At 55.3% G+C, this 26,247-nt stretch overlaps 2 protein-coding genes across 7 annotated transcripts in view; one reads left to right on the plus strand and one right to left on the minus strand.

Moving 5' to 3' along the window:
- The window catches only part of BICDL1 (BICD family like cargo adaptor 1), a 104,642-nt gene extending 96,557 nt beyond the window's left edge, over positions 1-8,085 (plus strand). For 4 of the 5 annotated variants that reach the window (XM_053902096.1, XM_053902097.1, XM_019467293.2 and 1 more), the window contains 2 exons: positions 3,635-3,755; positions 6,548-8,085. In XM_053902096.1, the coding sequence (XP_053758071.1) occupies positions 3,635-3,755; positions 6,548-6,709 (283 nt within the window). In that variant the 3' untranslated portion in view covers positions 6,710-8,085. Of the gene's footprint in view, positions 1-3,634; positions 3,756-4,513; positions 4,623-6,547 lie in introns of all 5 variants that reach the window. The other variant, XR_008422143.1, reaches the window with a different exon arrangement.
- A 622-nt stretch (positions 8,086-8,707) lies between these two features.
- RAB35 (RAB35, member RAS oncogene family) lies at positions 8,708-25,306 on the minus strand. 2 transcript variants are annotated; one of them, XM_019467290.2, is made up of 6 exons: positions 25,082-25,293; positions 19,637-19,687; positions 16,830-16,953; positions 12,573-12,697; positions 12,359-12,483; positions 8,708-10,980 (listed from the first exon to the last, which is right to left on the minus strand). In XM_019467290.2, exons 1-6 carry the CDS (start codon positions 25,131-25,133, stop codon positions 10,852-10,854), a joined length of 606 nt encoding a protein of 201 aa, XP_019322835.1. In that variant the 5' UTR covers positions 25,134-25,293; the 3' UTR covers positions 8,708-10,851. The 2 variants fall into 2 exon arrangements, with proteins under 2 accessions (XP_019322835.1, XP_019322836.1); XM_019467291.2 differs by lacking the exon at positions 12,359-12,483 and having other exon boundaries at positions 10,874-10,980; positions 25,082-25,306.
- Between the last annotated feature and the right edge of the window lie 941 nt (positions 25,307-26,247).

A 26,247-nucleotide genomic window follows, 5' to 3' on the forward strand; every position in this document is an offset into this window, starting at 1 on the left:
CTGAGTTTGATGCATTCTCCGACTGCATTTCCAGTAAACTGGTCATATTTTATTCATGTTTTGGGTTTTCTTTAGCAGGGAAGAAATGCATTCTCTTACATTCAAAAGATTTGGAAGTGCATTGGCAAAAAAACATATTTGCATATTCCCCATTCCCCTTTAAATTATTTGTTATCATGCATTCAGTCTATCCTAGTTACTGAGTGTACAGAGATAAAAGGTACTAAAAATGTGTCTGCTTATGGAGCCCTTTGCAACACATTTTGCCCTCTGTGTCACTTTAGTGTTTACAGAACACCTTCATCCTTTAACCCCCAGCCACAGCAAAGAATAGACATTTTTAATGCCCATTTTTACAGATGAGGAAACTGAGACACTGTCCCCAAGACCACAGCCAGTGGTGATCCCTGGCCTCCTGACTCCTGTCCCCACACCTTTTCCCCTTACCACCCAGGCTACTTGTCAGGAAACTAAAAAGAGGTCATTTGAAACAAATTGTAAGTAGATACTGTATGCCTTTTTAAAAAGTAGAAGGTAATTTCTGACTTTAAAATTGTAACTTCCCCACACCTTTCCCCTTCCACACACATTTGTCCCCTTCCTTCTGTTCTCTTCAATCATTTCATCAGCTCCATTAGTTTTACTTTTTCTATCTGGCCAGGACCTTATGTCAGACTGCTCGACAACTTCCAGTCCATTTAGGAGGTATGTTCCGCGAGGCTCCCAAACAAACCTGTGCATCTTTGCCACTGTATTGTGAATACTTGATTTATTAGTGAATACTTGAATAGCAGTGTAATAATTTGGAGTGGGAGCATACTTTTATGATAACAAAGGGTGAAATTGTGTCATACAGTTCGGGAATAAAATGGTAAAATTACGGTGCTAATTGTGGAAGCCTCTATTGGGAATAAAAGGCAGAACGACGTTAGAAATAGAGAATGGCTGGTCACCTTCTCTCAGCTGGACAAGCAGAAGAGAGCTGAACATCAAGCTCTGACCATATTCTGCCATCAGCATGGGAGGTGGGCGATCCAACCCGAGAAAGTACCAGGGCACAGGAGAGAAGACAGAACAGGAGTTATCCAGTCCCCTTCCCTTAGTAAGTGGAACCCAGCTCTGACATCTGGGTGACTGAGGAAGCCAGCAAGTCTCCACAAAACCTTGAAATGAATGTCTTCGTCTTTTGTCAGAGGAGGCCCAGTGAACCTCCTGGCATCTGACCAACGGAGCTGATTTGCAGATTGTCCTTGCTGAGTAGGGAGAACTCTGCAGTGAGGCCCCTGCCCTTCATGGACCCTATATATTAGGCTGGCCCTTAGGGAAGGTGTTAGTTAGATCACTCCAGTAGGATAGCTTTTTTTCTATCCGTTAGAAATTAAACTCTTAGTATACAGAATTGACACAACAGACCTAAGGAATCATTTAAATGTGGGGAGTGGCCTATACTTTGTATAGGACCTTAGGAGTTTTACAAGATGTTTTCATTTACATCATCTCTGATTCTGCATCCTGACCACTTTAGAATCACCTGGGGAACACCGTGGATGCCAGGGCCCTCTCCAGAACATTTCAATCTGAATCGCCTAGTTTGGGGCTGCTTGTTAAAAGTGCCCCCCAACCCCCACCCCATGATTCTAGTGTGTAGTCAGAGGAGTGAGAACCCCCAAGAAAAATAACTTCCCTCTCTTCACCAGCTACAAAAACCTTATTAAGGTGTTCTTTATCCCACACGGTAGATGAGTTTCAGAAAAGTTAAGTAATGATTTTATCTCCTTGCAGGTAAATGGCCCTCACTAAAAACAAAAATGTGGGGCTGGCAGCCTAACAAAAACAAAAAAAAAGTCAGTTACTAGTGGTTTCATTTAAATAAGGAATTCTAGCCGTTTGAGGCATTGCTTTTTAAAATTCTGATGAACATATTGATGAGCGGCCTCTGCAGCTTAGCTCTCCTGCTCTGGGGTGTCTCGTGAATGATAAACACCAAGATTCTCTAGTGAGCAAATGTTCTCTAGAGTGCAGTCCGAGGCTGGAATGCAGAGGTCAGCAAGACTGGCCTTGTTTCCGGGGTTTTCTGGAAGGAAGGGTCCCTGCTGTGTGCCCCTTGGTCCGCACATTCTGGGGTGTCCAGGCTTCTCATGGCGCCACCTGCTGGCAGATGCCCTGCCACTCTTGAGGCTGCAGCTGTCTCCGGTGCGAGGGGGGGTGGGGTGGGGGGAGGCAGGCGTCCATGGCAACCGGTGCCACGCAAGGATTTCCGCTGTTTACCGCCAGCCAATGGCAGCGGGCATGACAGGGCTCCCTGAGACGTCTGAGACCTGAGACGCCGGCCCTCATTGGACGTCCTCAGCTCCTGGCCCCTCAGCCGCAGTGCGGTGGGCGGACTGGGGTGTTGCAAGCCTTCTGGACCGGCTTTCCTGGGAAAGGCGGACGGGGCGCCGTTCTGCGGCCATGAGGTGTCTGGGGAGGTGACTGGACGGGTAGATTTGTGGCCAGAGAGGAAGTACTGGTCATGGCGGCGGCCCCGAGAGCTTTACCCCCACCTACCCTACCTCCCAACCACGCTTCCCTTGGTGCAGCCCCTGTCCGAGGCCCCAGCAAGGAGGCCTCTATAGGCAGGTCCTGTAGCTGTCCTTGGGACGGGCACCTGGGTCGCTGGCCCTGTGCATGGAGGCATTTTTGCATTGCCATTGGGAATGCAAAAGGTAGCAGTTGATAATGGGGGCTAAATAATGTCCAGTTTGGCAGGTGGGCAACCTGTGTTCCTTGGCAGAAGCTGTTCAGTTAGTGTCTTATATTTTTTAGTCCCATTCCCCCAGCCCTGAAAAAATTTAATTTTGTTTTGCGTTGAACAACTATGATTTAAGAATGTTGGAAAAGGCAAACAGAGTAATATGTGAAACATACTAAACTATGAAAATACAAAATGCAAAAGTATGTAGGATCCCATCAACGATCATCCAGAGATAGCCAAATAGACTTTTTTTTTTTTTTTTGTATGACCTTTTTTTCTTTTACAAAGCCAGTATCCTGTTAGACCTTGTCTTGTGCTTTTCTCCAACTCAGCAAAACGTCGTATTTCCCCACTGTTTGAATATTCACTGTCGTGGTTGGTTGTGATGACTGTGTTCTACCATATAATTGTTCTGCCAACAATTGTTGGCAACTATGATTAGCTAGGCTGTAGTCACCACCACTATGTGGCTACTTTGGCACATGTGTGGCCTCTTTAGGATAGATCCCTTGGGCCGGGGGCATTGCTAGTGAAAAGGAGGGGCCAAGAGGATAAGGGCCTTATCTCTCATGGGGACTGGCCTTTTTGGGGAGGGATTAGCAACTTCATAGTACTGTGTGAGGCCTTTGATCTCCTCTGGGTTCCAGTCTTCCTCAGTATCCTCCTCTCAAAACTGCTCTTCATCCATGAGATGGGGAGGCAGGGGCTCCCTTCACCCATAGGTCGTCAAAACAGTTGAGAAAAGGGATATGAACCCGTGCTGTGAACTTTCCGGCTTTCTACAAATAACATCCTGGTTACTGTCACAGCTCCTATTTGTTGCGAGTTTAAGGTCGGAGTCTGTCTCCTCGTCCTGTGGACCCCAGGTGCCCACGTTCATCCTGGCTTGTCTGTTTTCAGGAAGAATGCTGTGGAGCTGGAACTTGCCAAGTGCAAGATGGACATGATGTCACTGAACAGCCAGTTGCTGGATGCCATTCAGCAGAAACTGAACCTCTCACAGCAGCTTGAGGCGTGGCAGGTAAAGAGCCCTGAGTCCCTGGGGTGAGTGAAAACAGGGCTTGGGGGAAGGGGGGGGTGGGAGGGAGTCTTCAAACCCAAGCAGCGCGTGAGGAGAGTTTGTTACTAGAGGGTCCCGTGCATGTGGGTGAGTCTCCAGGGAGGAATGCCTGAGGATGCTTCCAGAGCGGTGGGGCAGGGGCTTCCTTCAGCTGGTCATCCCAGTTTTGTTTAAATTAGCTGGAAAGAAGTAGCTGTTAACACAGAGGGCCCAGGAAGCCCTATTTGGTGGAACCGAAATTCACAACTGGATGTAGTTCGTCAGCTGCTGCCCTTCCTTTTCTCGAAGGCCAGCTTCATTTTGCCAGAGAGCACTATCCTGGGGGAAAGGGGTCTTTGGGTCATCTCCAGGACCACCATGTTCAGAGTCCCGTCCGCCTGCTCTGCCCCAGCCCCAGCACAGCTCCCCTCTGGGCCAGGGCTGTCCTTGTTCTTTGTTAATGAGGTTCGAGTGGTACGATTTCAGGATATGGGTGTATCTATTCGTGTTTCTCCCCCAAGAAATCCTCAGGAGGCCAGGAAAGAGCCCACCACCCCCACCCCCGGCTGGGGGACGGGTTAGCAGTGACCATTCCCCCGAGGGCCCTGCGGGGCTGGCTGCAGGAGCACAGCCCCCTTCCCCAGAGACATGGTCCCTGACCCCTCAGCCTCTCGCTCACGAGCAGCTGGCCGTCCCCTGGCTTATGGCCCCTGTTCTTCTCTCTTCTCTCCTGGCTACAGTTTGCTTCCTCAGGGCTTTTTACTATCTGGCTCCTTTGGTTTCTGATCTAGTGGCCTTTCTCAGTTCCCGTATCAACAGCTTTAGTTGTACACCCCTCCTGCCTTTGAGGTGAGATCGACCCCCCGTCCCACCCACCCCAACCCCGCTGCCATCACAGTCCCGCCCCTGCCGCCTTCCTGTGTGTGGCCCACCGTGTTGTGTGTGCCAGCGTCCGGCGTCATCTCATGCCGTGTGCCATGCCGTCATTTGCAGCTCTCCTCCCATCACCGCGTCCAGTGAACATGCAGCTCGTAGGCCAGGACCACCGGGCCGGCCCCTTTTTGACTGGCTAAGCCCTGATTTCTTGGTGCTCCCTCCTCATAAATGGGCTGTTTTGCCCACACAAGTACTGGAAGGGGTGGAATTATAAGCGGTTCATGCATGCGTCTGTACGAAGTTCTAAAGGGATGCATTTCGTGGGATTACACAGTATAAAAAATGCAATTTGCAATTGCCAGAAAAAGCATTGGCACCTCAAAGGGTTTCTGTTTGGAGGACCCTGTAACATTCCCAACGTACGTAACAGATTTTACTGAGCATGTCCTAAGTGCCGGGCACTGGGCCCAAGATTCGGCAGGGGGACCTCAGGCAGAGAGCATGCCCCCTATTTCTGTGAGGAGGAGAGGCGCTGGAAGAAGTTGAGTGTGAAGAAAGAGGAGAGGAAAGTGGGAGAGCAGGACACGGACAAGGGTAGGGAGCAGGACGTCCACCCTTGCTGCTACCCGGGGCCGGGGTCAGGAAAGTCCCTTTGTTTCACACCGAAACCTGCAGAGAAGTTAGTGTGACACCACGTGGTGACAGCGTGGGTGTGAGTGCAGGAGGTGATGGACAAGGTGGGGGGGGGGGGGGGCGCCAGCCCCGCTTCTGCCCGGGCCCTCACTGTCCTGCGCTCCGGCAGGACACGAGCCCGCTGACTCGCCCCGAGGCGTCCCGGAGCCCACTGGGTTTAGGGGTGAAGAGATCAGGCAAACACTTGTTACGTTCCTGCTGATGTTCACTAGACAGGGCTGTTTGTTTCTAAGCCAGTAGTTTTCATACTTTGTTGGTGGCAGAATGCTTGGTCAAGTGGAATCTTGTGCAGAATCGGAATCTAATAACTAGAATGGAGAGAGGGTGGAGCTGCTCTGCCCAAAAGCCCCTGGGGGGCGGGGCGGGGCGGGTAACAGATGCTCTAGATGCTGTGCTGTAAGGCGGCCGAGGTGAGGGGGGCATTTTCTAGGCAACTTTACCAAACCGGGGAAGGGTGCCGCCCCAGTGAAGAAGCCAAAGATCTGGGCCTAAGCTGGAGCAGGGCGGGCAGTGAAGATAGTGATGCCCGCGGCCTGTGCCACACCTGTGCTGAGCCATGCCAGCGGAGGGCAGCCGCGTGGGGTCGCTAGTGGGGACGGCGGCACCTGGGAGCCTGTGTCCTTGCCGCGTGGGGCTGCCAGTGGCATCTAGGCACCAGTGGTGCGAGCTGGTGTAACCTGAAGGGGGCAAAGGGACAAGAGAAGCCCCCTGAGGCTGACCCTTTGGACTGGAGAGCTGGCGGGCGACATGATGCTAGGGCCTCTCGGGAGGGGTGCCGGAGAGAGACACCCAGCCCCAAGAGCGCGGGAGGCAGGGCAGAGGAGGCCAGTCACAGGCAAGGCCTGGGTAGAGACAGGGAAGTAGCAGCGTGGGCCCGGGCCTGCCCTGCTCTGGGCTTGGAGCAGGGCCAGACCCGCGGTGGGGCCCGCCAAGCAGCCAAAGCCAGCAGGGAGACGCCCCAGGCCCTGAGGCTGAGGTGTCAGTGGCTCCTGTGCATCCGGGCATCATGTCTACATTTGCTGTCTTCTTGGTCGAGGCGGCCTGGCTGTGGCCCCGTTCAGTCATCTGGTCTCATCCCATCCTCCTCCTCCTCCTCTTCCTCATCATCATCTTGCGTCCTTCTGACATTTGCTCCCTGTCCCCGCCCCTGCCCCCGCGGCACCAGGTCGGAGCCCTGCTCAGCCCGTTCGCTCTGCCCTCTGCAGGATGACATGCACAGGGTCATTGACCGGCAGCTGATGGACACGCGCCTGAAGGAGCGGAGCCGGCCTGCTGCCGCCCTCTCGGGGGCCCGGGGCGCGGGGCGCGGGGACGAGCCCAGCACCGCCGAAGGCAAACGGCTCTTCTCGTTCTTCAGGAAAACTTAGGCTGGGAGGAGTCAGGCCAGCAAGGACGGGCGACTTTGGACTAGAGGTGACTGAAATGGGGTGCTTGCACGAGGGCTCCCCTGGGCCAGCTCGGCGGCCGCACTGCCCACCTACACCGGGGCCGAGTCGTCTGGGAGGGCCCACTCGGCCTCTGAAGGCTGCCCTCAGCAGAGGGATAGGCGGCAAGCCCTGTCCCCACTGCCAGGCCACACCCAGCCTGGGCTTCCCCTGGATCCGCTGTCGTTGAGCGGGGCTCAGGCTGTCTCCAGAGCGGGCCCTTGCTTGGGCTCTGCCACTCAGACCCAGTGGATCGCAGCCCACCCCGCCCACCCCTCAGTGGCTCCCGAATCCAACCCCAGGCACTGCTGCGCCCCGCCCCACCCCCAATTTTAGATTACGGGGAACAGAAGGAATGGAGGCTGTTCTCTGCATGCCTCAGGAGGCTGTCGTGGCCCCCAGCTGGCCTGAGCTGCGGGGGCCTGGTGCCTACAGGACACCGGGCCCATGGCTAAGCCTCCGTCTCTCCCCCCCAGCCTCTGGCCCAGGGAGTAAAGGGGGAAGCGGCTCCTCACCCACGTGCATGCACCTCTGCCCAGAGCACCTCTGCGGCAGGAGGCCCAGCCTGCAGGGCCCGACGGCCGGGGGCTCTTCTCTCGCACTCGGCCTGGATGGGCCTCAGCGGGGCTTGGCTGATGCCATCCCGAGCTCAGGAGGAAGGGCCCTGCCCTGCTGGCCACCACTGTTCTTCCTCCCTGGCCTCCAGGCCAGCCAGTGTTCTCATGGGCCCTCTGCAGGCTTTAGCCAATCCAGCCCTTTCCCCATCATGGGGCCAGAGCGAGGAGGGGGTCTCCTCCTCTTCCGGGGGCCCCCTGCTCCCCTCACACATACAAGGTGTTGGCTCAGCCGAGCGAGTCCAGGCCACAATGGCCCCAGAGGGGTCTGCAGTCAGCCACCTCCACCTCAAGGGCAGCACTGGCACCACAGGGCGTCTGCCTCCAGATACTGCCCGCCAGGCCTGCAGAAGGATGAATCCTGCAGCCTGCTGCTTCTGCTCCTTCCTCAGCAGCCATCCCACCTTCTCTGCTGAGGCCCTCACGCAGAGGCACCCCGGGCTGAGTCAGCCCGCAAGCTGCTTTACAAAGGATCATCTCCCTCCCGCACACGGGAAAAGCACAGCAGGGACGAGCGGAAAGAATGTACCTATAGATATGTACATACCACAGTGCTGTAATTTTGTATGTAGCAATCATGTAAATACATGTATGGATTTTATAATATACATATTCTATATAAATCTATAAAGGCATATTTTTAGAAAAACAGCGCACCACTGCTTCTTTTGAAAATAGTCTAAGAATAAAATGAGTTTCTACAGAGCCTCCCGCCTCCATCATTGGGTACCTGGAGGGCTTGTCTGGGCGGAACGCAGCTCACGTTTCAGAAGCGCCGCCAGCTGGCTGTGGTGGTAGAGGCACTAGTGAGTCCTTCACGCACATGGGAGCTCACCTCCCATGTTGGCGTGACCAGTGGGTGGATCCGGCCAGGAAGGGGCATCCTGTCCGTGACAGCCCTGTGGGGACCGCCTCCACGCCCGCCCGGGGCCCGGGCGCCCCGCCAGCGCTACAGCTGCCCGGCTATGGGCGGGCCCCGCCGGCACTGCTCCCCAAGCCTTGAGTGGGCCCTGCAGCTCGCCAGAAACCGAGCCAGAAAGAAATCACTGCTGCATCCTTCCAGGCACGTGGGGAATGAACACGGCACTTCCCGGGGCATCGTCCCACATGCGCTTCCCACCTGTGCGTCACACCAGAGGAGCTGCTCGACCTGGACCAGCCTTTTGTGGAGAAAGCAAACTTGGCTTCTGAAAGCATCCCTGGGCTTCAAAAGGCACCTGTGCTGGACTCCGACCAGAACAAACAAGAGCTGGATCCAGAGGGCGGGAAGAAACCGGGCCCACCCAGAGCACAGCTGGAGGAGAGGAAATAGATCCTGGAAGAAAACTTGGCAGCTTGAACCTTTATTTTTAGTATTTTTTTAAAAAGCATAATTAGAAACTTTCAATACAGAAATAATCCTAGCAAACCATTTAAAAGTTTTGTTCGACAGGAATTTCACATCAGGTCCACCAGGACGTCGGTCTAGCCCTGTGAATCCCCCACCCCCACCCCCCATTCATGCGTGCAACACTCAGTGGGACAGGCACACCGTCGTCACCAAAATCACCCCACCACCTGGGTCTGGACAGCCAGTTGCCAGAGCCACGGTGCCTTCTTGCCTGGGCTGGAAACATCCAGGACCCCTTGCCCTTATTGCTTGAATCTGCAAGCACTGCCACACTGACGTCACGTGAGTGCTGCCCCCCGCCCCCCCCCCCCCACAGGACTGTGGTCATTCAGGGTGGCCACGCTGCACAGCACGGCTCCCCCAGGCCCAGGGCTCCCCCACCTCTGCAGGCGGCTCCAGCGAGGGCCTGGCCATGCAAGCACAGGCTTTTGGCAGTCTGGGGAAGTGGAGGGACAGGTCAGAAGAAACCCCCCGTCTTTATTGATTAAAAACCCATCGACAGTGTTAACATGGAAAATCTGCAGTGTGATGTGATTGTCCAGTCAGGGCTTTGCCTGGAAAATTGCCTAGGAAAGGAAATCCAACAAAACACATCATGGTGTTGAAATAAATTATTCCCAGGTTACGTGATCCTTTTAGGGGAAAGGTGAATGATGAAGTGTCCCACGAGGGACAGTAATCAAGTGCAGATGACCCTGGCTTTTTCCTCCAGGGGACCAGGATCAAAGCTGGCTGGCTCCCAGCCCCGGCTGCCATTCCTTCCCACCCGCTAAGAAATCCTCATGCCGCCTTTGTATTAAAACAGTTCTGTCACTGCTCCAAGGCTGCCTGCCGTCCACCTCCGAGGCGATGTCCCCACAGTCCAGCAGCCCCTGGCACCCACTCCTCAGATTCGAAGGTGCCTGGTGCCGCAACGGAGACCCAGGAAGTCGGTGGAAAGCCCTAGGCCGACAGACGGGGTGGGAGGTGCGGTCTCCTTTCCCACCAAGAACAGCCCGGGAGGCAAAGCTGCTCTGCCAGGAGCCAGCTTCAGCGCCAGGAAGCCATTCAGCTCTTCCAAAACCACCAGACCCGAAGCGCGGAGGCCACAATTTTTGCTGCTGTGCCAACCAAACCTCAGGAAGAGAAAGTGTGAGGAACTTAACCCATTTGATTTGCCTTCATTTTATCTGTAAAATAATGCTCCTCAGCACCTCTGCAAGCCCCATCCCTGCACAAACACACCCCTACCTTTCTGTTGGAACTGAAACAGGTTGGTAAAAATGAAAAGCCATGGCTCCCCTGGGTTTGTAATTCAGAGGCATCTAGAAGGCAGGACAAGAGACCTGGTGACCAAAAGGCAGGAGCAACTCTTTCTGCAAACCAAAAGGCTAGGCCTCTAATGGGAACCCCCAGGCCTACCTTGAGGCCAGGCTTTGCCCCAGCTGCCTGCCTGGATGGTTATGGGGGCGGGGTGGGGAGGGAAGGGAGCTGGCTTGGGAAGAGACTCGGCACAGGCCCCGGAAAGAGGGGAGACCCTACGTGCCGGAGGCAGAAGCCAGTGGCCTGTAGGCGAGAACAAGTAACACGGAAGGCCCACTCCACCAGCCCAGGTTGGCAAAAGATGTGGCTAGATCTCGATCTTGTCTCCTCGGGAGGTGGCTGGCAGTAGATGGTATGGGGAGGGGAGGGGAGGGTCTATTGCAGCAGGCTGGCATTAAGGAGGCAAAAGCCAGAGCAGGACGAGGGTGATGCGGCTGGTTAAAGCAATATACATTATGTACAAACTCTGGTTAATCAGTCCGCTCAGCTGGCAGCGTCCTCTCCAGGCCCAGGTGCCTTGGCTGGTGGGGTGGGGGGTGGAGGGAGGGGCGGGGGGGGGGGGGGGGTAGGGGCACCAGAAGGGAAGGGCAGGTCGTCCAACACCTTCTTGGCACTCAAGGGGGGGAGGGGAGGAAGTGCCAATGGCGCCTCCCAATACAAAAACGTGGAGAGAATTCTTTAAATAACGGCACGAAACTGAGACTGTCCCCGAGGAGCCCTGCGGGCCTCGGGCCGGGGAGCGGCTGCAGCGCAGTCTCTGCAGTGGGCTGGGTGGGCTATTAGCAGCAGCGTTTCTTTCGTTTACTGTTCTTCGTGAGCTTCACCACGTCGTTCTGTTGTTGCTGCTGCTGTTTCGCTAAGTTGTCCTTCTTTGCTCGGAGGACCAGTTCTGTGATGCAGTTGAACATCTGTGAGGACGAAAGAGACAGGGTGGGCCTCACAGCCGGCAAGGAGGCCCTGTCACTGTGCCGCCTCTGCTGGCCAGCACGGCCACCTCCTGGGCCCAGCTTCCTATTTCTACTCGTGAGGTTGTTGTATATGTACGTCCTCAAATGCTTCCTAGGGTTTGCTAAAGGTCAAAAAGGAACATCAAAGCCCCATGAGCTGTGTCTTGGGGAAGTCAATCTCGGGGATTTTCCAGTCTTTCTTTTAAAAAAAGAGAAAGAACCTCTCCAGCTAGAATCTTTGGACAAGACACCTGTTCTGGTGACAGGCCAGATGGACCCAGAGCCTGCCCACTCCATGCCGTGTCACTGTACATCCCGCCTAGAACCTTCCCCGGACCACCCCAAGATGTCCTTGTGGTGCCAGGACCCGGTGGAACCCCACCTGCCCGCCCGCAGTCCTCTCCTCCACACTGCCAGGAAAGGTACCAAGCACTTGTCATAATCTGTTTGTTACTCCTCACAACCTAGGGGTGGGGGAGAACGACTCTCACCCCACCCTGACCTACAGGAGGGACAGGTGGAACCTGGACAGGTTACATCACCGCCCAAGGTCACGCAGAAAGGACCCCATACTATGATCCCAAACCCAACTTTGACGCGCCCAGGCTCCCTGCCATTGTGCGGTCAGTGTCTGGGAAGCAGTGGGGATCCTGGCGTCCCTGGGTCTCCAGACACACACTGTGGGGCGGGACTCACCCGAAGCTACGAGCATGCCTGGCCTGCGCTTGTGGCTAAAGGTCCCACTTTTCTAACACAGACTCCCAACCACTCTCCAGCAGGCCTAGCAGGAGCGAAGCTGCCTCTGGCCGGAGGCTCAGCTGCTCTGCGGGGGATGTGCATCCCTGGGAGCCTCTGGGGGGGCTCGCAGCAGGCGCCAACCTGAACTCTGAAGGCCACAGGAAAGCAATTGGGTGTCTGCCGAGAGGCCGAGGCCCTAAGGAAAGCCTTGAGAACAGGAAGAGGTACCAATGGTGGGGCCGGGGAGGGCAGCGAGGCAGACGACTGAGTGGGAACCATGCGTGGCTGGGGTGTGGGACTGGTCTTGGCCTCTTACAAGTTGGGGGATATTCCTCAATTTGGAACCTCAGCTTCCTATATAAAATGTGGAAGTAACTTACGTCTGAGGCCTGTTGAGATATGAGCTAACACCACCTGTAAAGGGCCTAGCATAACGCATGCAGCAGGCACACAGTAGGGTACCAACAAACGGCAGTTACTATGATGTTTTCTGTCAGCCACCTGGGACTCTGGGCAGGCTAGAAGCAGAGAGACGAGGGCTGTGGCGGGACAGAGTTGGGCCCCACTCCCTCCCCCGTTGCCGCCCCGGCCCAGGCCTTACCTCTTCCACATTGACGTTCTCCTTAGCGCTGGTCTCAAACAACTGGATCCCCATCTGCCCCGCGAATTTGTAGGCATCTTCTGTTTCCACCACCTTCCGCTCAGGGTCGTCGTTCTTATTCCCCACTTCAAGGCAAAGCAAAGTCAGCCCGGCCCTGCAGGGCTCCCTGCCGCCCTCCATGCCTCCGTCCCCACCCCAGGGGGTCCAGCCTCACCTAATATCCGGCACACGTCATCACAGTTTTGGTTGATTTCATGAAGCCACCGCTTGACGTTGACAAAGGACTCAGCACTGGTGACATCATAAACCACGATGACCCCGTGGGTCCCCCGATAATACCTGTAGGGTCAGGATCTGTGTCAGAGCTTCAGCCTAGACCAGAACAGTCTCTTCACTAAGACCCGCCCGCCCACACCTGGACAGTGGCCAGGGAAATGGTGACGGACAAATGCTTTCCTGTAAGACCCCCAGCATCTGCCTTCCATCTGACCTCAGCTGACACCCTGGAACCGTGCCCCAACCGGGACACTCCGCAACACCGGTCCTCCCGCTTGTCCCCAAGGCACCAGTGAGTAGGAGTGGCCCCGAGGTGGCCAATCAAGTTGTTTGAGTCTGCCACCAGCCTGAAACTTCTTTGAAGTTCTTGTTTTATGTTTAAAATGCGAGTAATCTTTGTGTTTGAGGTCGTATCCTCACTGCCATCCTTGTTTTAACATTCAAAGATTTTCTCTCCTCAAACCTTAGTAAGGTGCCATTCCAAGAAGACACAATTTGTGAAGCCAACATCTCATTCGCTCCTCTGGGGGCAGGTGGACCCCTCCCTTCCGCCACTTTGGGCTCATCCCTGCCGGTGGCAGAGAGAGCATGGAAACAAGGCATCTGGGCACAGCTGGGAAGAGGGTGTCCCGGACGTGCCACCATCCAAATGTGCAGACCCCACGGCCTGAGGTCAGCCAGGTCTGAAAGGCAGGCGGACATAAACATTCCCCTCCAGACAGAGCGACCCCATTCATTTACACGGGTCGGATGGACGGAGGACGTTGACCCCATGCGACTCCAGGCCTTATCCGGGCTGAGCACTTGGCCAGGCTGCGGGAGAACAGCTCCTCCCGCACCACAGCCTTAGGAGGGAGCTGGCCACAGTGTGGGTGCAGCCACGTTCTCGCTACCCGCTCGCCGGCACTCTAACCACCTCTTCACTTTCTAGGCCCTGTCACAGGACAGAGGCTACCCTGGCTCCATCTCTGAAAGGCCGCGGGACCCCGGGAAGGTTACTGCATGCACCTCAGTGTGCCTGTTTCCTCAACTATGAAATGGACGTATCAGTACTCCCTCTTGAGATGGTGTGAGGAATAAAGAAGAAGATAGTTTGTGTTTTCACAAGGGCTGGTCGACAGTCAATGGCCAGGGGATGGTGCCTCTTTACCATCGTTACTATTCCTTCGGTGACAAGCTGGGACCCCTCAAACAGATGGAAGAAAACCACGGGAACAGCACACAAGGCAGCAGTGAAGGCAGCTTTCCCGAGCCGCGAGCAGAGGCAGGCCGTGTCGTGCTCTGGGGTCCAGCCCAGCTCGTGTCCCCTGCCCCGTCTCTCCACCCCTGCCCTGGGAGCCCAGCCAGGCGGACAGGCAAGCCGTGCAGGTGCCACGCCCTCAGACCAGCTCTCAGCAGCCACTGCTGGGAGCATCACCCGACTGGGCAGGAGTGCACACCGGGACCAGGGCGACAGACGACTGTCCCCCGCCAGCAGAGGTAGTGCGAGCAGGGGAACACGTTTCCGAGCGCTCCGTGCTGGACTACTGAAGATGCCAAAAAATGCTGAAAGGGGCTTTATCGGAGAGCGAGAACTAGTCTGAGGATGAGCTCTGACAAGGCGGGCACCAGTGTTTCTGGGCCTCCTGTCATCACTGCCACTGATAAAAAAAAAAAAAGAAGCACCCCCGCCCCCGCCACCTCCATTCAGCTTTGTGGCCGGCACAGCACCCAGCACTCTGCATCCACTGCTCTATTCATCTTCGCAGCAACCTGGTAGGACAAACAGGAGGGTCGCCATTTTACCAATGAAGACGTGCGGCTGAGTGGAGTGACCTACTGAAGTCACAGTGTCTGGGTCTGACTCCCAGTCCAAGGCCACAGGTACCAGAGGGGCTTCCCTTCCTGGTCACCTCACCGTCCGACACCTCGCTACTCACTCCTCCCCAACCTGCGCCCCAGTCGCGCCTCACAGGTTGGCAGACCCTCACTGCCAAGACAGAAGAAACGATGACAACAGGGCTCCTCGCCAGGCGGACAGGATGCAGTTTTGGTTTCTCTTTTCACGCCCTGACTCCGAGAAGGTCACGGCCCCAGTTCCTGAGAACAACTCCTGAACTCTTCCAAGACTCCTCCCTTCTTCACCTGCCACCCTCATCCTCATCAGGTCTTTCTGTGGCCCCTCGGCATGGCCTGCGGCACAGAGGAGGGGACCACATGATGGAGCTTCCCCAGCTTCCCCAGACGGGCAAGGCGGCCAGCAGGGGCTGAGCCGGTGCCCACCAGCCACCACCATGCAGCGCCGCCCCCTTCTCGAGCACCCCGAAACACACACACACACACACTGCCCCCGGGCAGCTGGGCAGCTCCAGCGTCCCCAACAGCTCACCCGCTTCCCACCGCGCCCTGGAGGGAGCTGACCTCACGGAGGTCGGGGGCTCCTCTGCACCCCAGCCCACTGCCCTGCCCGAAGCCCTTCTCATGGCCACGGGCCCAGGATTATCAGCCACCCTCAGTTTCCTGAGTGGAGACACCAGATCATCTGCCTCAGCCCCAGTCCCTTGGGGTTGGAGCCGGCAGAGAACAGGGCCGCAGACTGAACGAGAAGGCGAGAGCTTTGGCATCAAATGGACCTCAATTTAACTCCTGACTAACCAACCAAACTAAATTACTTTACCCTCTCTGGGCCTCAGCTTTCTTGTCCATAAAATGGACATAATCACAGGACCCTTTATTCGAGATTAAGTGAAATGAACTAGGTAAAACCCCAGCTCAGAGTAAAGACATGTGGGGTCAGTGCGCAGGCCTCCTGACCCACAAAAGAAGTCTCGTGCAGGTCTGGACGGACGCTTGGGCTGCCCGTGACATCCATTCTACCCCAAGGAGCCTTGACCCTGGCTGCCCTCCTTAAGGTCTTGCTGGCAGTTGCTACAACACATGGGGACTCAGGCAGCTCACTAGCAAGTAGTCAGAGAGCTGTACTGGGCAGCCCCAGAACCGGGGACCCGTGGGGTCTGGGGAGTCACAGGCCATGGCACAAAGGTGCTCAACCACGGCTGGCCCAGGGACAGAAGCCCCTCCAGCTCAGGGTCTGCTCAGGCTCCAGCACCTCGAACCAGGGCCACCCACCCACTGGCATAGCCCCCTCTCCCTGCCTAGCCAGCACCCCTGAGAGTCCCCCAACACTCCCTCCCCACTGGAACCTCTGGGGGGAGACAAAGGAGAGGCCTACCAAAGAAGCGATACTACACGCCGGACACGCGCTCCTACTCTGCACAAACCACAGCATGGAGCTCACGCTCTGTGCTCACTGAGGGCAGGACCCTCTCAGAAGTTCCCTCATCCGTAAAATGGGGAAGATAATGGCACCGACTACAGAAAGCTCAACGGGATCATCCATGTGAAGCCCAAGCACAGAGGACGTGGCACACAGGGATGCAGCATTAAAGCAAATTCTAAGGCGAGACCCTCTGGAAAACTGAAGCACAGAGAGTTTAGGCAACTTGCCCAAGGTCACACAGTAGAACAGAAATATAAATTCTGAACTGTCTTCAAAGCCCTGCTCCTTCCTGGAACCTTTTCTACTAACGGCCCGAGAACCAAGACCCCCTTTATAGGACCCCTGCTGTCTGGCGCTCCAGCTGGGTTCCCCTCGTGTTCACAGCTAAGGACTACAGCAGCAGCAAAGACAGGCAATCCACTGGGGGAGCCAGGTTCCCAGTAATGGCTTTGGGGAGGCAGAGGAGAGGTCTCACAATGGCCTCCTCTGTACCAGTGCCCTTCCAGACTTCTCAATGGAGAGAAGCCTCCTCTAAGAAGTCAAACAGGTGACAGGAGCCTGCACAGCGACCCAGCCTGTCACAGCTGGCACCTAACAAGAGTAACTCACTAAGCATCTGACCACCTAGGAAGCCAGCATCACTGTTATCCCATTTTCCATACAAAGGAACTGAAAGCCAGAGGGTAAGCTGACCAGCTGGTCTCTCCTGCCAGCTCCAGAGCCAGGGCCCAAAGCCACAGGCAACAGCCGTACCTCATTCCCCACCCACCCCCCCCCACCCCGCAACCAAACGCCAGCAACTGCAGCCAGTCCAGAACCCCCTCTGGACAGCTCAAGGGCCCATCTCAGGGACATCTCTATGATTTGGGACACCTGACACTGCATATGAGTGTAGGTGGCCAAGAGTCGGAAGGGGACTGGGCCGGCCTGACTCACGTGGAGGTGATGGTGCGGAAGCGTTCCTGCCCGGCCGTGTCCCAGATCTGCAGCTTCACTTTCTCCCCATTGATCTCCACAGTCCGAATCTTGAAATCCACTCCGATTGTGGTGATGTAGCTGCCTGCACACACATGCACATTAGCAAGGCCCACAGGGTGCCCATCAGACATGTCTTCACCTGCACGGGTGACTCTGGCCTCCGCAATCCCTCCCTACTCACTCTTTGTGCCCAGCACTTTTGCGGCCCCAGGGACACAGCCCTGAACAAGAAGAAATTCAAGGTCTGGGGGTGCCTGGGTGGCTCAATCAATTAAGCATCCGACTAGATTTCAGCTCAGGTCATGATCTTACGGTTGGTGAGATCAAGCCCTGTGTCGGGCTCTGGGCAGACAGCACAGAGTCAGCTTGGGATTCTCTCTCTGCCCCTTCCCTGCTTGCCCTCTCTCTCAAAATAAATTAATAAACTTAAAAAACAACAACAAAAAAACACCAAGGTCCACATCCAGATGGAGCCCTCAGTGGAGGTGAGGGCAAGAGACAGGATACAATAAAACAAAGTGATAAGGAAGGCAATTTCAACAGTGATGAGCACCACAAAGGAAGTAAAACCGGGAGGAGACGGGAGGAGACGGGAGGAGACAGGCTCCTTTCGTTAGAGGGGCTGGCGCGGACATGTTAGCAGTGGCCTGAGAGTGGAGGGGCACCCAGGACACACTCCGGGTTTTTTTTCTGTGCCGCTCCAAATGCTGTAAATGACCCACAACATTGACTTCCTAACACACAAGTCATGACCTGTGTTTTGGAAAACACTGCTCTAGGCAAAGGAGATAATCACAAAAATAGCAACAGCAAGGGGGGAGAGGGTGTCACATGAGGTCAAGCACGTGGTGGGAAGCAGGTAGGGGGACGCGAGGCCAGATCTCAGGGCTTTTGTGCCATTTTCGCAAGCTTGGACTTTCTCTTGTGTGTGGCAGGGAGGCACTGAAGGGTTTGAATCAGAGCATGAACCACATTGTAAATAGTTCTCTTTGGGCATCTGTGTGAAAGACTGAGTTGAAGAAAAAAATCTAGCCAACGTCACATTCCCATCCAGGATGATGAAGAGCACACATTCACACTCCGCTTGGGGCTTCCTGTGTAACGCGGTGCTGCAGACAAGACGCACACACACACACACCTGACAATATGGGGTGTGACAAGTGTATAGGAGGGGTCAAAGTGCAGGGTGGGGTAGAAATCAAGGAAGGCTTTGGAGAGATAGTCACACTTAGGCCTGGCTTGAAACAAAAGGTACAATTTCCAAGGTTGAGAGAAGCTGCGGGGGGAGTTGGGGGGGGGGGGGAAGGGGGGGGAAGGGGGCGGGCAGTGATCCCAGCACCTAGTGGGCAGAGAGCCCAGGGATGCTGCTTGACATCCTTATGCACAGGACAGCACCTCCCACAAGGAACCACAGGGCCCCGAGATCAATGGTGCCAATGTGGGGAAACGCTGGTAGAAACTGCCCACATGAGAAGGCTGCTGAGGCTTTCAAACACGGGAAAGACCCTGCCAGAGCCACGACGGACTGAGCCATCGGGTATGGGGTGGGCAGAAGCTGCTGTAACACTTTAGACAGAACAACAACGGTCTCAGCTAGGACACTGGTGGTGGAAATAGGAGAGAGACTGCATAGGAGACGAGAGCTGAAAGGGCCTGGGGGGTGGAGCACGAGGCACACAGGAGCAAGAGAGGTGCTCCCAGACATGAGCAAGGGCCCAGCAGTTACTGCTCTGGAACAGAAAATACAGCGACAACCAACCACCGCTACTTCTTGAGTGTTAGTCCAGGCACCAGGACTTGTGACGTCTCGCAATAACCCTCTGTGGGAGGAACGATGAGCAGTCCCATTTTACAGATGAGCAGAGACTCGGTCACACAGGAAGACGGCCCAAGCCATCATCACAGCACCAGGGCTGCTGTCTGGAGAAACCCACCTCTCCACCAGGAGGGAAGTGTCAGCCATGTAATCACTTCCTAATTGTAGCTCGCCACCCAGCCAAAGCGTATGGATTCTCAACAACAGAGTCACGTTCAGTCCTTGATCAGAGAGACCAAGCTGAAGCCTCTGCAATGAACCTGACGTATTCAACAAACAAAAACATGTCCAACCTCACCAGTGATCAGGAAAATACAAATGTAAATGACAACACATTTGCCTCTTGGCAAAAAGTCAAAATTGACAAGGGGCACTTTTGACCCCTTCAGGGGTACCGTCACTTAGCACTCCTTTGAAAGACAAGTTGGCAGTTTTCAATGCATATACCCCCTGACCTAGTCACTCCACTTCTATACAAGGATAAACACACAGTGCATCCCAGCCAATGCATCACTTAAAATAGAAGCAGCCAGAAAGCACGCACACATCGAGAGCGCTGCTGATGAATGATGAACCAGAGGTCTGCTAGAGATGGGGAAGGATGGTCCTGGATATGCTGAAGGGAAGGCCGGTTGCTGACCCACCACATGTGGAGTTAAAAAAAAGAAAAAAGTCAAAAGACACACACCATGCTGGACAGAGGCTACCAGGGTACCAGAGCAGGGGCACGGGAAGGGGTAGCTTTCATTCTTCACCTCACTATTTGAAATTTTACACAGGCACGTGCTAACTCATAGTATTTAACTTTTCTTTCTTTCTTAAATGTTGGGGCACAGAAAGTCTCTGGGTAGAAAAGGGATAGGCCTACAAAAGGATTTTTTGGACAAAACAGACCGGAAAAGGAATCTCAAACCCAATATACCCAGCAGCACCCCAGGGGCACACTCACCTGAGAAAGTGTTGTCTGCAAAACGTAACAGTAAACTGCTCTTGCCCACACCTGCAAGAGAGAACGCAGGAGATGAGAGGGGGCACGGGTCCCTCCCTCTAACCCAGTCAGTCCTTCAGGGAGATGGCACCCAAGTGCTAGGGGCGCCTGCTTGGGTGGCTCTGTCAGTTAAGTGTCCAACTCCGTGATCTCGGCTCAGGTCATGATCTCAGTTCGTGGGATCAAGCCCCAGGTCAGGCTCTGCGCTGACAGCGTGGAGCTTCCTTGGGATTCTCTCCCTCCCTCTCTGCCCCTCCTCCACTTGAGCCTGTGCGGGTTCTCTCAAATAAATAAACTTAAAAAAAAAAAAAAAAAGGAGCAGTTCAACAGACCCATCTCCCACCACAATCCTGCTTTTATCTCCCAAACCGGCCACACACCAAGAACATCTCTCCCACCCAATCTCTGACCTTTTCCTCTGTGCTGGTGTGAGATAAGCTGTCCCAAATCCCCTGGGGAGAGATGAGAAAGGGGCTCATGCCCAGGCCCTGTGCTGATGAAACCCAGAGGAAGACACCAGAGAACAAAAATAAAGCAGGGGGAAGGTTAGCCAAATGACACTAGCCCCAAAGTATGTCTAAAACACGGTCCCTAGAAAAGCGTACAGTGTGTGGGGCTTCAGTCTGTGGACAGCATGAGCCAAGGAATTGTGGTGCTAGAAGGGACCTTTGAGATCATCAGGGCCATTTTGCAGGTGAGAAAACGGAGACCTAGACAACACAAACCAACTGCCAGCCATCTTCCCCCTGAGGTCACTGCCAGCTGGATGGATGGGGCAGGAGTATCTGCCTTACAGCTGTCAGCCCAACAGCCCACGTGTGCTCAGACCATTTCACTTATTGTGGCATCCCCCGGCATCCTTGTTCCGAGAACAAGCAGAATGCCATAAGCATGGCTTCCCTTTACTTCAGCACACAGCAGCTTTAGCCTGGGCATCCGCTTTGTCTCCCCGTGTCCCATCCCCTACCCCTGCCACCCCTAAGGCCAACGGGGTGAACCGACCACAGAAGGAAAGAATCCATACACACAGAGTTCCATGTCCAGTGGGCACTTTGATGCTCCTGTAATTCCCACTGTGTCTCTTCAGGTAAGGTACCTGAGGCTCTAGGCAGCTAAGCAGCTGGCCTTCAGGGCCTCTGCAGGGAAGGGGCGGGGCGGGGCTGAGCTGTGAATCCAGGAGGATCACCTCCAGGGCTCTACGGCTCCTTCCAATACAAACTGCAAGGGGAGTCTTCCTGAGTCTCTTTCAGGAAGTGGAAATAAAGAGATCCCAAAGGGGTTCGTGCATCTCACTCTTAGATTTGTAGCAGCAGCACTCCCAATGCCAGACATGAGGAGATCTTAAACTAGGGTCTCAGGAGCCCCCAAACTAAGTGCAAATTTGTGGGGAGGAGCCCACAGCATTCATCAGAGGCTGCCTCCGCCCCCATCCCCTGCTGTTTCTCTAAAGCTAACCAACCCCAGACACCCTCTCTGGTATCTCTTCTGGGGACTTCTTCAATGAAGAAGTGAGTTGTCGAGGGATACCCAGAAGAACTTGTTTCATGGAGCAAACCTGGGCCTTGCCTTCCCAAAGACAGGCCGGGGGTGCGGCTCTGAGCAGGCGGGTGCTACACCCACCATACCTGCTGCCCCGTGCCTGCAGCGCTCTCGCTCAGAGCCACTTCCTCATTGCTGCCTCTGCGAGGCTTCCTGCCGAACCCAAGGAGAGCCCGAGTCCTGGGCTGGGTCCCTCACGGCGCTCTGCCCAGCGCCAACACCCCATCAGCCCTGCCGGCTCCCTGGCTTCCTCCTGGAACCCTCTGGTCCGCTTACTCAGCTAAAATCTGTGTCTGGGCCACTAGCCGTGAGTTCCTCTAGGAAGGAGATCTTGCCTCCCTCACCCTGGACATTTACAGAGCTGGAAGCTGGGCCCAGCACTTAGTAGACACCAACAAAGCACTGTTTAATGAATTTAGGACTAAACAAATGGCAATCGCACTGACAGCTATGCCATCTAATGCTGTGACTGCAGCATTCACAGATGCCGAAGCAATGGTTTTCAAACTTGGGGCGGGGGGCGGGGGGGGGCAGCAGAATCCTTTTTCAAACTTGAATTTTATGTGACTCCCGGATACCTACAACAGGGAAGGAGGAGGTTCTCTCTGTAAGAAGCAATGGAGCAGCAACATACCCTCCAGCTTGGCCTCTGTGAGTCCCCTTCACTCACCCCTATGCTCTGCAGAGCTGCTGAAAACCACCAGGCTGCAGAAAGACCACTACAGTCACCACAGTAACTGCTGCTTTGGGCCTGACACCAACCTCCGGCATTGCTCTTCCCTTTGAAAGGAAGAGAAATCCACCCTGAGAAATGACATCTCCTAAATACCCCCAGAAGAAGCCTCATTGGGAAAACACACTACTTCCATTCATCCCACAGCACTGGCTTGAGAGAGGTAGTGACCAGTCTACCTTCACAGCTGAAGTCAAGGGCTTCCCAAGGGCCATACCCAGCATGAAACCCAACCAGCCCAGCCCCATCACCTTCTACACTGCAAAGAGCACCGGCCCCCGCACTCAATGCCTCCTGGAAGCCAGGAGACAGATTTATTTGACAAACACCATAGAGGCCCCTCTCAGTCATCACTGCTCTCCCCTGCTCTCTGCCTCTTGGCCTCCACAGATGCTCTGGTTCTCAAAAAGCCCCCATAAGAGTCCCGCCTTCAGCCCCACTCTGTCTCAGCTTTAGTTCTGGACTGTTGGAAACCCTTACACCTTCGAGTAACGCATTCACAACTTTAATCCTGGCTCAGCCACCGACTCACTGTACAACCTCAGACAAGTCACTTCCTCTCTCTGAGCCTCAGCTCAGAGCGCCTCTATGAAGTAAAAGGCTTTAACCAGTTCTCTGACAGCCACTCCAGTGTCCAGAGTCTAAGAATAAGGATGGCTGCCCCCAACGATCATGTGAAATGCTGTTACATATCAGACGTGATGTCAGAAGAGCCTAAGAGAAAGCGTAGACCCTTAGCCATAAAGAGCTGCAAACTATGAGGAAATGTATTCCAGAAGTGTGTACGATGTAGCAGAGTGAGAAGAATTCTAGATTTATAAGGAAAGAAACGAACATTCATCGAGGGCCCTCATTTGCCAGGCCTGACACCAGCTGCTCACGTACAGCACCAACGTGCGTCGACCCCAGCTTTGCCTGTGACGGGCAGTGCGACTTCAGGCAAGTCAGCTCCTCTGAGCCTTAGTTTCCTTATGTGACAGATCACACAGGCAGCGGGTGAGAACCAGATGAGCGTCTGTGACATCATTTGATAAACCTTCAGGAAGCCTCCACATAAGGAGCCAGTCCAGGGCAGTGCCCGACGTCCAGTTCCTCGCTCAGGTGCCAAGCTCAGTCCGAACTTCCATGGCTACCATCTCCCAGGCTCATAAGCGTCTGGCTTTGACTCCCGTACACGACGTAGTTCTACAAGCTCAGACTGAACTAGGAGCCAGCATGTAACTTAGGGAGTCTTCTCCCACACCTGACTTCTGAGTGAAAAATCAATACCCCAGCCAAAACGGACTGTGAGAAAGGGGGCCAGAACCATCCCCCGGCTTTTACAGAGAAAAGCCAACAAGCCGCATCTTCTTGCTGAGCTTATGCTTTTCATTTTTGGATATCAACACACAAGCCCTAGATGTCTTGCAGACGGATAGGGACCCCTGACCACGGTAGGCTTACTTTAATTCCAAAAGGGAGAGAAAATCACCCTAGTATCAGTCCCTGGGAACCAAGGCCAGGGCCGAAATCAAATCCTGCTAAGGCTTAGCCTTGGGACCCTGAGGAATGCCGGAGGCTATCTCCAAGAGTGAGTCTACGCAGCTTGTCTGGTTTTCTTTTATTCAAACCACAATGAATCCATCCTCCACCCATCTAACTCCTTCCTTGACCACAGCTACTCTGTGTCTCCCTTCTTGGCTCCTAACTTTTCCCCCTTACCTCTCCCTTCCACCAGTCACCACAGAAACCTCAACCGTCTTTCACCGGATCCAAACCACCAACCACATCCCAATCTAGCTTCACAGTGAGACCAAAACTCCCTCACTTCCACGGCCCGGTGTCACCCAACACTCCTCCCAGGGTCTTACAACTCCTTTGATTGGTCCCCTCTTTCCTGAAAAATCCATGGGCTCCACCACCAACCTGGCATCTGCCTATAACTCCCTTGCCCACACTCAACTCAGGTCTGGTCTATAAACTTGGCCTGTTTCCAAGCCTCCTTCCCCATCATAAAATCCCAGCACCTCAGCTTTGTTCCCATAAACCTCCCAAGGCCTGCCTCCCTGACCTCTTGGTCACCCCATAAACCTGCTTACCTGCCACACTCCAAACACCTCTAAAACCCTCCACCCTTTCCCAGAAACCAACCTATCTTTTACAAGGATACTTAACATTCATTCATTCATTCATTCATTCAACAAATGTGTATCAGGCGCCTACTGGGTGCAAAGCACTGCACCAGGCCCTGGAGAAGGGGCAGTGCACCGAGCTAGGAGCTCTCCAAGAGTGTATATATGGTCAAAGCCTTTTTGTAATATTGGCTGACCCACCTCCAATATCCATCTAGTAGACAAGTATGTAAAAGCAAACACGTATGAGCACTCACTACCTACCAGGCACTGTTCCCAACACTATGTGTGCATTATCTCACTGAATACTCCAGTCAGCCCTGTGAGGCAGATCCTACTATTACTCCATTTTACAGATAGGGAAACAGAACCATACAGACAAAATAATTCAACAGGAATGTGCCAGGCCCAGTGCGAGGTAATCCCAAAAGGTAAGTCCTGGGGATATCCCCATTTCTCAGAGGAAGAAACTGAGGCTTACAAAGGGCACTAACAATCACATCAATAGCTACCATCTACCTAGAGCTGACTTTACACCGGGTTGGGCGCTAAGCTCTTTGCCAGCTTTATCTCATCAAATACTCATACCACCCCAGCGAGGCAAGTCCCCACTTCACGGATGAGGGAACTGAGGCTCTCAAAGGCAAAACAACTTGCCCAAGGTCACAGAGTGAGGAAGCTAGGAGTCCCAGAACTCGAACCCGGGTCTCTCCAAGTCCAGACATCGCGCGACTTGACCAAGGTCACACGTGAGACAGGGGAAGGCGCGGCAAGGGGATCCGGCGCCCCAGCCCCGACCCCAGCGCGCCCCGCGCGCCCGGCCCCTCCGGTCCGCAGCCCGGTGCCCCAACCTCACCTCCAGGCCGCCCGTAGCCCCTCGGCGCGCCCCTGGGGCCAGCGGCCGCCGGGCAGCCCCGCCCCGCGCGGGCCGGCACCTCCCCGCCCGCCTGCCCGCCCGCCCCGAGGCCCCCGTGGGCCGCGCCCGGCAGGGCCCACGCCACCTCCGGCCGCCGCGGCCCTCACCGCTGTCGCCGATGATGAGCAGCTTGAAGAGGTGGTCGTAGTCCCGGGCCATGGCGGGCGGGGGAGGAGCGCGCGGGCGGGCGGGGTCGGTGCTGGCCTCGCGATCCGCAGCTCCCTCCGGGCTGCTTCAGCAGCGGCGGATCCACTTCCCGAACAAACAGCCGGAACTGACAGAAACACCTCCCTCCGCTCCCCCTCCTCCTCCTCCTCCTCCTCCTCCTCTTCAGCAGCCGCCGCCGCTGCCACCGCCTCCCTTCTTCCCGCCCCGCCCCGCCAGTGCGCAGGCGCAGCTCCTGGCACCGCCTTTGCGCAGCCGCAGCCGCGGCCAGCCGCGCCCTCTCCGCGCTCCCGCACCGCGCAGGCGCCTTAGTGAGGTCCCGCGGGCGCGGGCTTGCCTTCCTTACGTCTTGTCGGCTAATGTCGCTGCAGCCGCCCGCGGCCCCGGGTGCTTGGAAAGCGGAGGTGCCGTGGAGCCGTGAAGGACGCCGAGAGCGCCGGAGAAGCCCGGCCGTGGCCCGGGACGGACTGACTCCTTCATCTTCAAGAGCCGCAGGCGCTGCGGAGACGGAAAGACCGGCACGCAGTGACCTTGGGGGCGGGGCTTACGCCGAGCTCCCGGTTTCTCGGGACCCAGGACCCGGACACTCCGCCCCCTTCCGCACGGACGCCGCCGTTGAGGTGCTGGTCTCTGGCCTGCGGACTGAATTCGCAGGCACCCGGTGGCTGCCCGGTTTTGCAGGACACGAGTCGCCCGCGGAGCGGAGCGTGAGAGGAGTGTGGCCTTTGAATCCCATCCTAGCCCCGTGATCCCTTGGAGCCTGCGTTGCTTCCTTGGTAAAATGGGGAGGGCAGTTCCAGAATCAGAGCCCCGTCCAACTTGACGCTGAGCCGTTGTGAGCTGCATTCGGAGCCCCAAGCGGCAGCTCCCTCGGCTTCGATTTCACACCGCCTACAGAGTCATATCTCAAAATCGTGTGGTTAGGAAGACCTGGGCTGCCAGGAATTAAGCGGGATTGGGTTTATCATCAGCTCCAGTTTTTTCCAGTTTTAGAGTAAGTTCCCACCTGCCCTAAAAGGGAGATGCTCCTACTACCATCCTGCTTAGAGAATTGCAGAGATCCCTAAGCTCCTTATAGCTCTCTGTCCCTTTCCGTCAAGTATCTGTT

The sequence above is a fragment of the Panthera pardus genome, unplaced genomic scaffold, assembly GCF_024362965.1.
Source record: "Panthera pardus isolate Hobbes unplaced genomic scaffold, ASM2436296v1 HiC_scaffold_15, whole genome shotgun sequence".
In the NCBI taxonomy this organism is placed as follows: Eukaryota; Metazoa; Chordata; class Mammalia; order Carnivora; family Felidae; genus Panthera; species Panthera pardus.